Source organism: Myotis nattereri (assembly GCF_964212035.1).
Source record: "Myotis nattereri genome assembly, chromosome: 8".
NCBI lineage: Eukaryota > Metazoa > Chordata > Mammalia > Chiroptera > Vespertilionidae > Myotis > Myotis nattereri.
Window position 1 is genome coordinate 38,275,457 of NC_138083.1, and position 13,438 is coordinate 38,288,894.

Genomic DNA, 13,438 nt, shown 5'->3' on the forward strand with positions numbered 1-13,438 from the left:
ATTATGCCCTGGCCACCATGGCTCAGTTGGTTGGAATGTTGTCTTGTACACCAAAAGGTGGCATGTTCGCCCTAGCTGGTTTGGATCAGTGGATAGAGCGTCGGCCTGTGGACTGAGGGTCCCGAGTTTGCATATGCCCAGGTTGTGGGCTAGGTCCCCAGTGGGAAGCATACAGGAGGCAGTCAATCAATGATACTCTCATCATTGACGTTTCTATCTCTCCTTCTTCCTTCCTCTGATATCAATAAAAATATATATATTTTTAAAAGTGGCATGTTCTATTCCCCATCAGAGCACATACCCAGGTTGCAGGTTCAATCCCTGGCTGGGGCGCCTGTAGGAAGCAACTGATCGATTTCTCTCTCATCGATGTTCCTCTCTCTCTAAAAAAAACAACAAAAACTTTTAAAAAGTTAAATTTTGTTATGTGTATTTCATTACCCACAAATAAGAAAAACAAATTTATAGAGCAGAGATAAAAAATATGGCTCATATGTCCCAATAGCAGCACAATACTGAATTTTAATAGCACTCAAAAGATAAAAAAAACTTACATTGTAAAAAATTAACATCATCAATGTTCCAATTAAAATGTATAAAAATTAATTTTTCATGAACTAAATTTTCATTCTGGTTCTACTACAATATGAAAATAACAAATGAAAATAATCTTGGTTTAAATCACAAGTTAAAAAAGTAAATCACAAGTTAGTAAAAAACTTGTGAAAGAATGCAGAGAATTACTTTTCAATACTTAAAAAAGGAGATACAGACAATGTCTTTATATTTTAAAATGAATTAAAAATTTAAATAGCAGCCCTAGTCGGTTTGGCTCAGTAGATAAAGCGACGACCTGTGAACTGAAGGATCCTGGGTTTGATTACCAGTCACGGCACAAGCCCAGGTTGTGGGCTTGATCCCCATAGGGGGCGTGCAGGAGGCAACTAATCAATGATTCTTTCTCATCACTGATATTTCTATCTCTGTCTTCTTCTCCCTACCTCTCTGAAATCAATAAAAATATATTTAAAAAATTTAAATTGCACAACAGATACTACTTTTTAATACTACACTTAATAGCAAAATAAACTTTTACATGAAACTTTTTTAAAGTTGGAAGTTGCTTTAAGTTTTATGTTTTAAAAAAATACATTTTATTGATTTTTTACAGAGAGGAAGAGAGAGGGATAGAGAGTTAGCAACATCAATGAGAGAAAACATCGATCAACTGCTTCCTGCACACCTCCTACTGGGGATGTGCCCTCAACCAAGGTACATGCCCTTGACTGGAACTGAACCTGGGACCTTTCAGTCCACAGGCCGACGCTCTATCCACTGAGCCAAACCGTATAGGGTGCTTTAAGTTTTTTTGCAAACTGAAGCTGAATATAAATAAAGTTCAAAACAGAGACATACTAATATAATACTTGTGTGTAGATACATGGACTTGGAAGTAATTTAACCTCTTGGTGACTCAGTTTAAGATTTATTTCATGGGATTAACTGTAAGGATTAAATGGTTAAAGACATGCAAACCCTTAGAACATAAGTGGTTCCTGGCACACAGATAAATACTCAATAAGAATTTTCTAGTTTCACATGTACATCTATATTTATAGTCAAACCTCAGTTCTCAAAGATCTCTGTCTCGAACAATTCGGTTCTCAACCAAGTTCATGGAAAAAATGTCTGTTTTCTAACAAAACTCATTCTTGACCTGACAACCCTTTCATGTTGATGTATCAGCATGGCAAAAAGCCTCTCAGGCCACAAATAAGAGAATGCTAAACTTCATGTTATTTACCTCTCAGGAAATTGCGCTGTGAATTTTTGCTTTTTTTTTTTTTTGCTTTTGTTGCTGGTGAAATGGACCATTAGCACAATTTTAAAGCATAAAGACGCCATCAGGTGTGCTGATGCTGCTAAGGGTGTGAAAGTGCTCACAAAACAATGATCACAGGCAATTGAAGAGGTAGAAAAACTGTTGTTGATTTGGACAAATGAAAAGCCCTTAGCCTGTGACAGCATTTCAGAGGAAATGATATGTGAAAAAGCAAAGATGCTGCACCCCTGGAACCAGTGCTGAAAGTGATTAGTTTAAGGCTTTGTAGGAGGTGGTTTGATAACTTTAAGAAAAGATGTGGAGTGTTTGTTTTTTTAAAAATATATACTTTTATTGCTTTCAGAGAGGAAGGGAAAGGGAGAGAAAGAGAGAAACATCAATGATGAGAATCACTGACTGGCTGCCTCTTGCACTGGGGATGAAGCTGACAACCCTGGCATGTGCCCTGACCAGGAATCAAACAGTGATCTCCTGATTCATAGGTTGAGGCTCAACCGCTGAGCCACTCTGGGTTTTTTTGTTTTGTTTTGTTAATCCTCACCGAAGGATATCTTTTCCATTGACTTTCTTAGAGTAGAAAGGAGGGAGGGAAAAGGGGGGCGGGGAGAGAGAGAGAGAGAGAGAGAGAGAGAGAGAGAGAGAGAGAGAGAGAGAGAAATCAACGTGAAAGAGACACATGGATTGGTCAAATCCCCACAGGGCAGGGATCAAACCTGCAAACCAGGTACCCTCAGCGTGCAGGCTGAGGCTCTAACCCTGTGGTTCTCAACCTGTGGGTCGCGACCATCAGAAAACACATATAGCATATCAGATATTTACATTTCGATTCATAACAGTAGCAAAATTACAGTTATGAAGTAGCAACGAAAATAATTTTATGGTTGGGGGTCACTACAACATGAGAAACTGTATTAAAAGGTCGCGGCATTAGGAAGGTTGAAAACCACTGCAAGTCTAACCATCTAGCTACACTGGCCAGGGCAAGAATTGTTTGTTTATAGATTAAACAGTACATTAGACATGTATTGCCTTTAACAAAGGTTAAAACAGGGAATAATTTAGGGGTCTGGAACAGATTACTACAATTTACATTATTTCTAATGGAAAAAAAAGATTCAGTTTTCGAACAAATGGCTTCTTGAACAGCCTTCCAGAACAAATTAAGTTCGAGAACTGAGGTTCCACTGTATAGTGTTTTGCAGTATGATTTATTAACAATATTTGATGGGTATTTTCCCATGACTATAAAGATCTACATAATCATTTAAAGTTGAAATTTGGACAATAGCCCAAAGTATTACAAATCAATGCAAATAACACTTGCAATTCTTTTTCATTTTTCTAAATGAACATGATTATGTTGGTCTACTGTCCCTTTAGCAATTAAGTGGTCGAGCATCAACCTATGAACCAGAGGTCATGGTTCAATTTCCAGTCAGAGCATATGCCTGGGTTGTGGGCTTGGTCCCAGGTGGCTGGTGTGTAGGAGGCAGCCAAGCAATGATTCTCATCATTGATGTTTCTATCTCTTTCTCCCTCTCCCTTCCTCACTGAATCAATAAAAATAAAAAATAAAATAAAATAAAATAAAATAAAATAAAATAAATAAAATAAAATAAAAAAAATAAAAATGTGACACTTGTCTCAGCTGGGTGGCTCAGCTGGTTGGAGCATCATCCCATATCCAGAAAGGCTGTGGGTTCAATTTCAGGTCAGGGCACATACCTAGGTTGTGGGTTTGATCCCCAGTCGGGGCACATATAGGAAGCAACTGATGCATGTTTCTCTCTCACATTGATGTTTCTCTCTCTCTCTCTTTCTCTCTCTCTAAAATCAATTAAAAAAATATATCCTCAGGTGAGAATTAAAAAAAAAAAAGAATGTGAGATTTAAAACTTTTTAAAATGATTAGTCTACATTTAAAAAACCACTCTTTTTCCTCTGTGGCTGCTTGAAGATGAACCTTCATCATGAATGACACAGTGGCTATCTGGACCGGGAAGTTCATGACCAACAGACTACTTCAACAGAAGCAAATGGTCATCGAAGAAGTCCTTCACCCTGGGAAGGCAATAGTACCCAAGGCAGAAATTCAGGAAAAACTAGCCAAAATGTTTAAGACCACACCAGATGTCATCTTTGTGTTTGGATTCAGAACTCACTTTGGTGTTGGCAAGACAACTGGCTTTGGCATGATTTATGATTCTTTGGATTACGCAAAGAATAATGCCAAGTCATAAAAGACAAAGGCTGTGGAAATATTCCTGATTAAAGGAAATTAAAGAGATATAAGTGAATGTAATGTTTGATTCTAGATTGGAGATTGTACCTAAAGAAAAAAAATGCTATAAAGAAAAATTATTGGCTTAACTAATAAAACTAGAATAGAGATGACAGATTATATAAAATTACTGTATCAATGTTAACTTTGCTGGAGTTGATAACTGTACTATAGTTATTTCAGAAAACACATAATTCAAGTATTTAGGTGTAAAGGGCTATAATGTACACAACTTAATTTGAAATGGTTGAGGAAAAAATATTATTTAAGAGGAAAAGATCAAATAATAAAGCAAATATTAATAATAGGTGAATCTGGATCAAGGGTACATGGGTATTCTTTGTGCTTGAAATTAATTTTAAAAATTAATGAAAAGCCGTAACCAGTTTGGCTCAGTGGATAGAGCGTCGGCCTGCGGACTGAAAGGTCCCAGGTTCAATTCCGGTCAAGGGCATGTATCTTGGTTGTGGGCACATCTCCAGTAGGGAGTGTGCAGGAGGCAGCTGATCGATGTTCCTAACTCTCTATCTCTCTCCCTTCTTCTCTGTAAAAAAATCAATAAAAAATATTTAAAAAAAAAATTAATGAAAAAATTATAGGGGAAAAAAGATTTAGTACATAGGCCTTAGCTGAAGTAAGAATTTGAGGAAGAAAGGCAGTGGAAGGAGAACTGGGAAAGAATAGCAATATGATAACAAGCTTACAAAACAATGACGTTTAAAAAAAAAAGAATGAAATTAAATGTTTTAAAATAAAGAGAAATTAAATTCTAAAATCCAATTTAGGACTTATAAAACAATGTTTGAAAAATCAAAGCGCTTTACCTTAATTTAGCTGAACGTAGTATTCTGGTAAGTGAAACACAATTTCCTTCCATGATACCCTTTCCAACTGTGGGAATAATGCTTTTGCGGCATGCAACATATAATGAACATGCCAACCAGTGTATAACTTCTCCCTGGCAGGAAAAAGATAAGTAGCAAAATGAATTTATTATGTTAAAATGCTTGAACTCTAGAACCAGAAGAGATCTTTGAATTATCTAGTCTAATATTCATTCTGTATATAACAGGCCAGAGATAGGAATTATTAGCCTAAGGTCACAAAGCTTAGTTAGCTTCAATAGTAGGTGTAAAACTTCTTATTCTCAGTCCTGCATAACATGCTAAATCAGTATTAATCCAAAGCTAGATCTCTCACTTATACTCAAATATAATATTACTGAAAGAGTTGTCTTAAAATTTCTCAGCGCTAGCTTTCTCGATTTTAAGATACCAGTCATGGCCTTAATGATGCCAAAATTCCTTTCCACCATTTTTTAACTAGTTTGGCAGAGAAAGGAAAGACAGTAGAAAGATGACAAGGGAATCACACATAAAAACATCTATCTTGAACAACATAAAGGAGACTGTCATTTTTGTGAGGTAAAAATTGGGGGAATTATTTATCCCAATCTTTAAAATAGTAAGTATGGCTCTCTATTTTAGCAGATATCTCAATTTATAATGCTACAAAAAAGGTGGCATTTGATAATTCAACACAATTCTCTGAGGTAGATTTGAAATATATTCAAGCTAGAATCACTTCATGATTTCACTGATGATCTCTATGTGAAATTCAAGTTAAGAGGTAGACACAAATTTCAAAGCACAACATACTACTGTTTGTTTTTTTTAATTATTAGTTAAGGTACTACAAATGTGTCCTCATCCTCCCCACTAACCTCAACTTCCCCCACACACACTCATGCTCTCATCCCCCTGTTGTCCATGTCCATTGGCATACTACTGCTGCTATTCACTGCTTTACAGATCTTCTTTAAGACCAGACTGGAGAACAGGGGGTGGGGAACGTCTGGCCTCAGGCTGTATAAGTCCCGCAAAATCATTTAGTCTGGCCCTGCCAAGCATGAGGGGTGAGTTAATTAAAAGTTTGACTAAATATAGCTGGCTAATTTTTTTAAAAGTATATTTTTATTGATTTCAGAGAGGAAGGGAGAGGGAGAGATAGAAACATCAATGATGAGAGAGAATCATTGATCGGCTGCTTCCTGCATGCCCCCCACTGGGGACCAAGGCCACAACCCAGGCATGTGCCCTTGACCGGAATTGAACCTGGGACCCTTCAGTCTGCAGGCTGACGCTCTACCCACTGAGCCAAACCAGCTAGGGCTAGCAGGCTAATTTTTAACTTGATAATTTTGTATGGCCTGCAGATATGCTATAAATATCCAAATTGCCCTTTAGCAAAAAAAAAAAAAAAAAAGTTCCTCACTTCTGCTCTAGAAGGATGAAAAGACTGATAGATTTCTTGCAATAATCCAAAAGGGTGGGAAGAAATGAGTGGCCACAAATAAAGCTAAAATCCAGTGTTCCTACCCTAAAGTAGTAAAAGGTCTTATTTGTTCAAGGCATTAAAAGAGGGAGGTAAAAAAAAAAGAGGAAGGTAAGCTTAAGGTTGAATATTTTTTAAAGACTTAATTAATGAATTATTTGGGAATAGAAACTGTTACAGAGCCTTTGGATACAGACTACTATATGAAAACACCATTAAGATAAAAAAAATTTAAGTACCAGAATTATTGCTTTGAGTTTTTTCCTTTAAAAAATAAAGTCACCTATATTATCTATTTTGAGTCCTTGATGCTAGGTTTTAGAAATACAAAGATGGTTTCTGACCTCACGGAACTCCAAGTCTACAGCTAAGAAGAACAGACACTATTATCTGTAACTGGTGAGATATCCTATCTAATAAAAGAGAAACATGGTAATTAGCGTACGACTGCTACCCTTCCCATTGGCTAATCAGGGCAATATGCAAATTAACTGCCAGCCAAGATGGCGGCCGCAGCTTGAAACTAACATGAGGCTTGCTTGCTTCAGTGATGGAAGACTCCAACGTTCCCCGCCTGCCACTGCAGGCCTCTGAGCTGCAACTCTAAGCAACTATGTAACAAAGACAGAAGCTAAACAAAACCCCAGAAACCTGCTTTAGTCCACCGGGCTTCAGCCAGCAGGATCGCAACATTGTAAGCAAAGGCCAGAAACCTACTTTCAGCAGCGGAGGCCTAAGAGCTGGAGCCAAGCCTCAAAGCTAAAGCTGGCCCAGAATAAAACAAGAAAAAGAAAAAAAGGAGCGGTTGGGAGCTTCAGTCACCCCCAGCCTGAAAACAGCCCTCAGCCTCTCTCACCCAGACTGGCCAGGCACCCCAGTGGGGACCCCCACCCTGAAGGGTGTGTGACCAGCTGCAAACAGCCATCATCCCCTCACCCAGGCTGGCCATGCACCCCAGTGGGGACCCCCACCCTGATCCAGGACACCCTTCAGGGCAAACCAGCCGGCCCACACCTGTGCACCAGGCCTCTATGCTATATAGTAAAAGGGTAATATGGCTCCAAGCACTGGGATCAGTGGAGCCGCGAGGCCTCCCGGCACGGGGATCAGCATGACAGGGGGCAGCGCCCAAACCCCCTGATTGCCCTGCGGCTCTGTGTGTGACAGGAGGCGGGGCCACAACCTCCCTATCCACCCTGCTCTATTCGTGACAGGGGAAGGCGCCCCAACCCCCTGATCAGCCCTGCTCTGTGCCTGATAGGGGGGAGCTCCCCAACCCCCTGATCGCCCTACGGCTCTGTGTGTGACAGGGTGCGGCGCCCCAACCCCTCCCACCCCACCCCCGCCACAGGCCCTGCTCTGTGTGTGACGGGGTAGAGCCATAACCTCCCCATCGGCCCTGCCCTCAGTGTGACAGTGGCGGCACCCCAACCCTCTGATCGGCCCTGCTCTGTGGGTGATAGAGGGCGGCGCCCCAACCCCCTGATCGGCCCTGCTCTGTGCGTGACAGGGGGCAGCGCCCTAACCCTCTATTGGCCCTGCTCTGTGCATGACAGGGTACAGAGCCCCAACCCCCCTGATGGGCCCTGCTCTGTGAGTGACAGGGGGCAGCGCCCCAACCCCCTGATTGGCCCTGCTCTGTGCGTGACAGGGGGTGGCGCCGCAACCTCCCCATCGACCCTGCCTTTAGTGTGACAGGAGACGGTGCCCTAACCCCCGAATCGGCCCTACCCTGAGCGTGACTGAGGGTGCCATCACAACCTCCCGATCGCCCTGCTCTGTGCATGACAGGGGGCGGCGCCCCAACTCCCCAATCGGCCCTGCTCTGAGCCCGACCAGGGGTTGCACCTAGGGATTAGGCCTGCCCTCTGCCACCCGGGAGCAGGCCTAAGCCAGCAGGATGTTATCTCCCAAGGGGTCCCAAACTGCGAGAGGGCACAGGCCGGGCTGAGGGACCTCCCTCCCCCCCGAGTGCACAAATTTTTGTGCACCGGGCCTCTAGTCTATACTAATAAAAGGGTAATATGCAAATTGGTCAGGACATCCTCACAGTAATGACCGAATAGCAGGCTGTGTGGGGGGACCAGGCCGGCTGGGGGGTTAGTGAGGGACGACCAAACAACCGAACAGCAGGCTGCATGGGCAACTAGGCCGGCAGTGGGGGGCTGTGAGGGGCGACCAGGCCAGTGGGGGGGGGCAGGGGGGGAGGAGCGCTGTGAGGGGCTATCAGGCAGGCAGGCAGGCAGGTGAGCAGTTAGGAGCCAGTGGTCCCAGATTGTGAGAGGGACATCCCCCAAGGGGTCCCAGACTGGAGAGGGTGCAGGCTGGGCTGAGGGGAACCCCCTTCCCTGTGCACGAATTTCATGCACAGGGCCTCTAGTCCTATATAATAAAAGGCTAATATGCAAATCAGCTGGACAGTGGAACAACCAATCGCTATGATGCACACTGACCACCAGGAGGCAGACGCTCAAAGCAGGAGCTGCCCCCTGGTGGTCAGTGTGCTCCCACAGGGGGAGTGCCGCTCAGCCAGAAGTCAGGCTCACAGCTGGCAAGCACAGCGGAGGTGGTGGGGGCTTCTCCCGCCTCTGCAGCAGTGCTGAGGATGTCCGAGAGTGCTAAGGACAACCTCTGTGGCAGCGCTAAGGACATCCTCCGAGGGCTCCTGGACTGCAAGTGGGCGCAGGCCGAGCTGAGGGACCTCCCTCTGCCTCCATGCACGAATTTCATGCACCAGGCCTCTACTATGCTATAAAAAGAAATGATAGAGGAAAATGTTAAGTAGAAGCTTGTTACTAGTAGGTAGATTAGAGAAGTATGGCTGGGGAGAGGGGTTCTTAGGAAGCAGCAGATATATGAAAATGCCTACTTCAAGAGCCTTTCACCAAAAACAAAAGACAGAAGAAAATAAAACACTTTGGGTAGAAAAAAACAATCAGAAAATCTTAATTTAAAGAAAGGAAATCTTAATTCACACATCTATGCTTTCTAAATCAAGCATTTAATATTGTCTTGATCAACTCTGCCTTAATTGGAGATCTAGCTCTTCAATTTTCCCTGGGATAGGGGGTGAGGGGAAAGTTTTCCCATAGAGGGAATGGAATGGAGAAAGCACATAAGTGGGAACACTTGGCATATTCAAGAATCTGAAAGAGATGCCTAGTTTAATGCCTAGACCAGTTATGGCGAACCTTTTGAGCTCGGTGTGTCAGCATTTTGAAAAATCCTAACTTAACTCTGGTGCCGTGTTACATACAAAAATTTTTTGATATTTGCAACCATACTAAAACAAAGACTTACATTTTTGATATTTATTTTATATATTTAAATGCCATTTAACAAAGAAAAATCAACCAAAAAAATGAGTTTGCGTGTCACCTCTGACACGCGTGTCATAGGTTCGCCATCACTGGCCTAGACTATGGCCTACACCTGGCACTCAGTAAATGCTTATTCACTAAGACCAAATGAGGACCTGATATGTCAGAAATGCTTTCTCAGGCTTTTAAAAATCAGTTTGTTGCCTGGCTGGTGTAGCTCCATGTTTGAGCATCAACCGATGAACCAGGAGGTCCAGATTCAATTCCTGGTTTCTGGGGTTGCAGCCGATCAATGATTCTCTCTCCCTCCCCCTTCCTCTCTGAAATCAATAAAAAATATTCTAAAATATCAGTTTGTTTGCATTGAGAGGCCATAATTCATAATATCCCGTACTTTCGTATTCTTTCCTCAGCTTTCCAGTTATGCTTCCCACAGATGCATACTGGCTATGTCCTTTACCCAGTTTACCCAGTCCTACCCTGGAGACATACAAGAGTCACTCTTGAGTGCTTTGCCCTTATATACAGACACACTCAACTGCAAATTTCCAACTCCATGCCTTTCAATGCAGCACAATTAATGATTCCACTGTTTAGTAGGTCAGTGGAGCACTCTATGGGTGAGTCCAGGCCCCTTGGGTCCTGAGAACCTTTGAATGCAAAGCCACTAGAGTAATTATTGAAACACATTCCACCACAATTCTACCGCCTCTACAGAGCCTGTGCTTACCCGAGTTCCTATAATAACTAGAATGATCCAGGGCAAGGCAATCCTCTGGGCCTTGGTATTACCTGGAAAGCAGGTATAATACTGCTTTGCCATGCTCACTGGGCTGTTGTGAGGATTAAATGCAAGAGTGGCTGGGGAAAACCTAATAATGACTGCCTACATTTATTCTATTTTCTATCATCTATATAATGACAGCCAGAGACACGGTGCTAACGCATCAGGACAATCTCAGTGTCCCCGTCTGAGAGAGGAGGGACCTGGAGGTGAGAGAGAGCTTGTATGGACATCGCCTTTGATCTGATTGCTGAGCGAGCAACCCATACCCCGCCCTCGGGAGGCGGAAGGGTGTCGTGGCTAAAAGGCTCCGACGACTCCGCAGTCTGGCTCCACCGCCAACCCCGTGTGTGGCCTGAGGCAACGAAGTGCCTTAACCTCTTGGGGGCTCAGCTTCACACCCGCGGAAAGGGGGTCACAGAAGGTGCTCAAGGGGTTGTAGCGAGAACTAAGTGAGATTTAAAGCGCTGGGCAGTCATGTATTGGCACACAATTCATTTTAGCTTTTATCATTATCGTATTAATTTTTAATAGATGTAAGGGCAGTGCCCGGAAGTTTGTAGAGTTTGGCGGGGTGGAGGGAAGTCTGGTCTGGAGTCGAGGGATTCTCTGAGGAACTTGTGACCTTGGGCAAACTGCTCCTTTTCCGAACTTCACTTTCCCGCCTCAAATGAAAAATGGACGGGATGGTCTATACTCGCCCTTCCTTCCAATTTCGCACTCGGCGGCGCCCGGCTGGGCGGCGACCCTTCCGGGTGGGGAAACTCCCACCGCCCCACAGGGAAGGGTGGGGGTGGGGGTGGGGGCGGAGCCGGGGTGGGGCCTGGCGCGGGTGGGACCCGGCAGCCCACCTGCCGCCGCTCACCTCTAGGCTGTAGTTGCCCCGGATGGCGGTGAAGTCGTACAGGGCTTCGGCCGCGCTCCCCTCGTCCAGGTTCAGCTCCTGGCACAAGGCCTGCAGCGCCTCCCCGGCCGCGGCGACCACCGCCGCCCCCTCGGCGTGGGACTCGTCTTCCAACATCTTCGCAGGCCCTGCGGGCGGCACGATCACAAAACCCCTCTCTTGGCTCCCTTCTGGGCGCGCTACCCACAACCCCCTGCGCCAAAGCGCGCGAAAATCGCAGCTGCAGAGCGGCGTCTCTTCGCTGGTCTGCCTCCGCGTTTCTCCTCAAAGAAGTCCGTTTCTCCTCCAGGGCTCCAAGCGGTCCCTCTTCAGAAATATGATAAGAAGACGGACTTCGGGTCCTGGAAAATAACCTGGACTTGGCTCTTGGCGGGCAACAGTGGGCGCAGCGGGCTGGGAAAATTGGAAGCGGAGGGATCAGCACTTTGCGCGCAGAGTCTGCTGGGAGTTGTAGTCCATATACCGCCCTGAAGCCTGCGGCGACGCCCTCGTCTCGGCGGATCCCCGGCCTGGGTGTGGCTGGGCTGTCCGTTGCGAGGTGGCCTCGTTCACCTTAGGGAGAAGGCTCCTCTGTCCCGCCTACGCTCGGGCCTGATGTGTCACTGCTCCGCGGCGCCAAACATAACCTAAGACTTGCCTCTTGAGTTAGGAGATGGTGGAGGGAACAGGAAAAAGGTCCCTTGACAGCCGACGGGGATGGGGTGGGGGGTGGGGTGGGATGGAGTGGGGGGTGGGGGAAGGACCTTGTGGGACTCTCCTCAGTGTCTCCTGCGCCAGGTGAGTGTGCTGTTTTAATGACTGAATTGTTGTGAAGCAAGCATCTTAGGGGACAGCTCCCCATATCTTCCTGATCGCTAAACAAGGCTTGACCTGGATTCAGAGAGATGCAGTGAGGGGCCCTCTTTTCAGCTTCCTGGACCCTGGGAACCGCCTCAGTACAGTCATTCTAGGCTGAGGGATGCCTGAGCATAAACCTGAAGGCATGGCACTGGCATCGGGACTTACCTTCTGCTCCACCGAAACCCCTGCTTCAGGAGGCACCAGAGTGAGCTTTTAAAAGGTAAATCAGAGCTGTGGTCGCCAGCCTTTCGGACCTCACGGACCCCCAGCGGTCCGCGGACCGCCGGTTGGCGACCACATGTCATTCCTTCACTAAAAATCCTCAAAAGATTCCTCTTGCCTTTAAAATAGTCTCCAAACTTCCTTTCCATGGCCTACAAGACCCCTGGTGATCGGGCCCCACCCTATTTAGGGCTTTGCTCTCCCACCCCTACCCCTCAGGCATATAAGTAACGTTCAGCCTCATTGCTTAGTTTTGGAACCTCCAAAATGCCAAGCTGCCACGCTAGTTCTTGCTTCAAGGCCTTTGCCACGTGCTGATCAAATGACCCCAAACACGCTGCACCACATCTTTGCTGGTCTGGTTCCTCCTCATTCAAGGCCATCCCGGAGCACTGTATCTAAAATTACTGACCTCACCCTCCACCCCATGTGTCTTCATAGCACCTTATCACTATCTGAAATTGTCTTGTTTATTCACTGGCTCTTTCTGCTAAAATGTGAGTCGCATGAGAGCATGGGCCTTCCTTTCAGGTTCACTGTACTCCGAAGTTTAGGTTAGTGCCTGGTGCATAGTACCATAGTTGGTACTCAGCACATACTTAGCATGGTGTGTTTGAAAAATTACCAAGTGTCCCTTGTTGCTTGGATGAGGGAAGGAGTCACCGGAGGTGAAAATGGAAGACAGGTCAAGGTAGGTTGTAAAGCACCTCGGATGCCTCCCTAAAAGCCTGGCTATTATCCGTGGGGGTTTTAAGGAAGGAAGGTGACAAACGATCAGGATGTGTTTGGGACAGGTTTCTCGGGCTGCATTGTGACATACAGATTGGATGGAGTAGAGACTAGAGGTCTGAAGCTGGTAGAGGACTGGTCCGCCATAGGAAGGAGCCAGCCTGGAGAGAGGTCTCTGGCC

At 45.2% G+C, this 13,438-nt stretch overlaps 1 protein-coding gene across 1 annotated transcript in view; it reads right to left on the bottom strand.

Annotated features, from left to right (window-relative positions):
• RBL1 (RB transcriptional corepressor like 1) overlaps positions 1-11,660 on the bottom strand; it is an 83,439-nt gene extending 71,779 nt beyond the window's left edge. Inside the window, exons 1-2 of the mRNA XM_081097092.1 lie at positions 11,428-11,660; positions 4,949-5,082 (exon numbers count right to left, since the gene is read on the bottom strand). Coding sequence (XP_080953218.1) covers positions 4,949-5,082; positions 11,428-11,583 — 290 coding nt within the window. The 5' untranslated portion in view covers positions 11,584-11,660. The remainder of the gene's footprint in view (positions 1-4,948; positions 5,083-11,427) is intronic.
• Between the last annotated feature and the right edge of the window lie 1,778 nt (positions 11,661-13,438).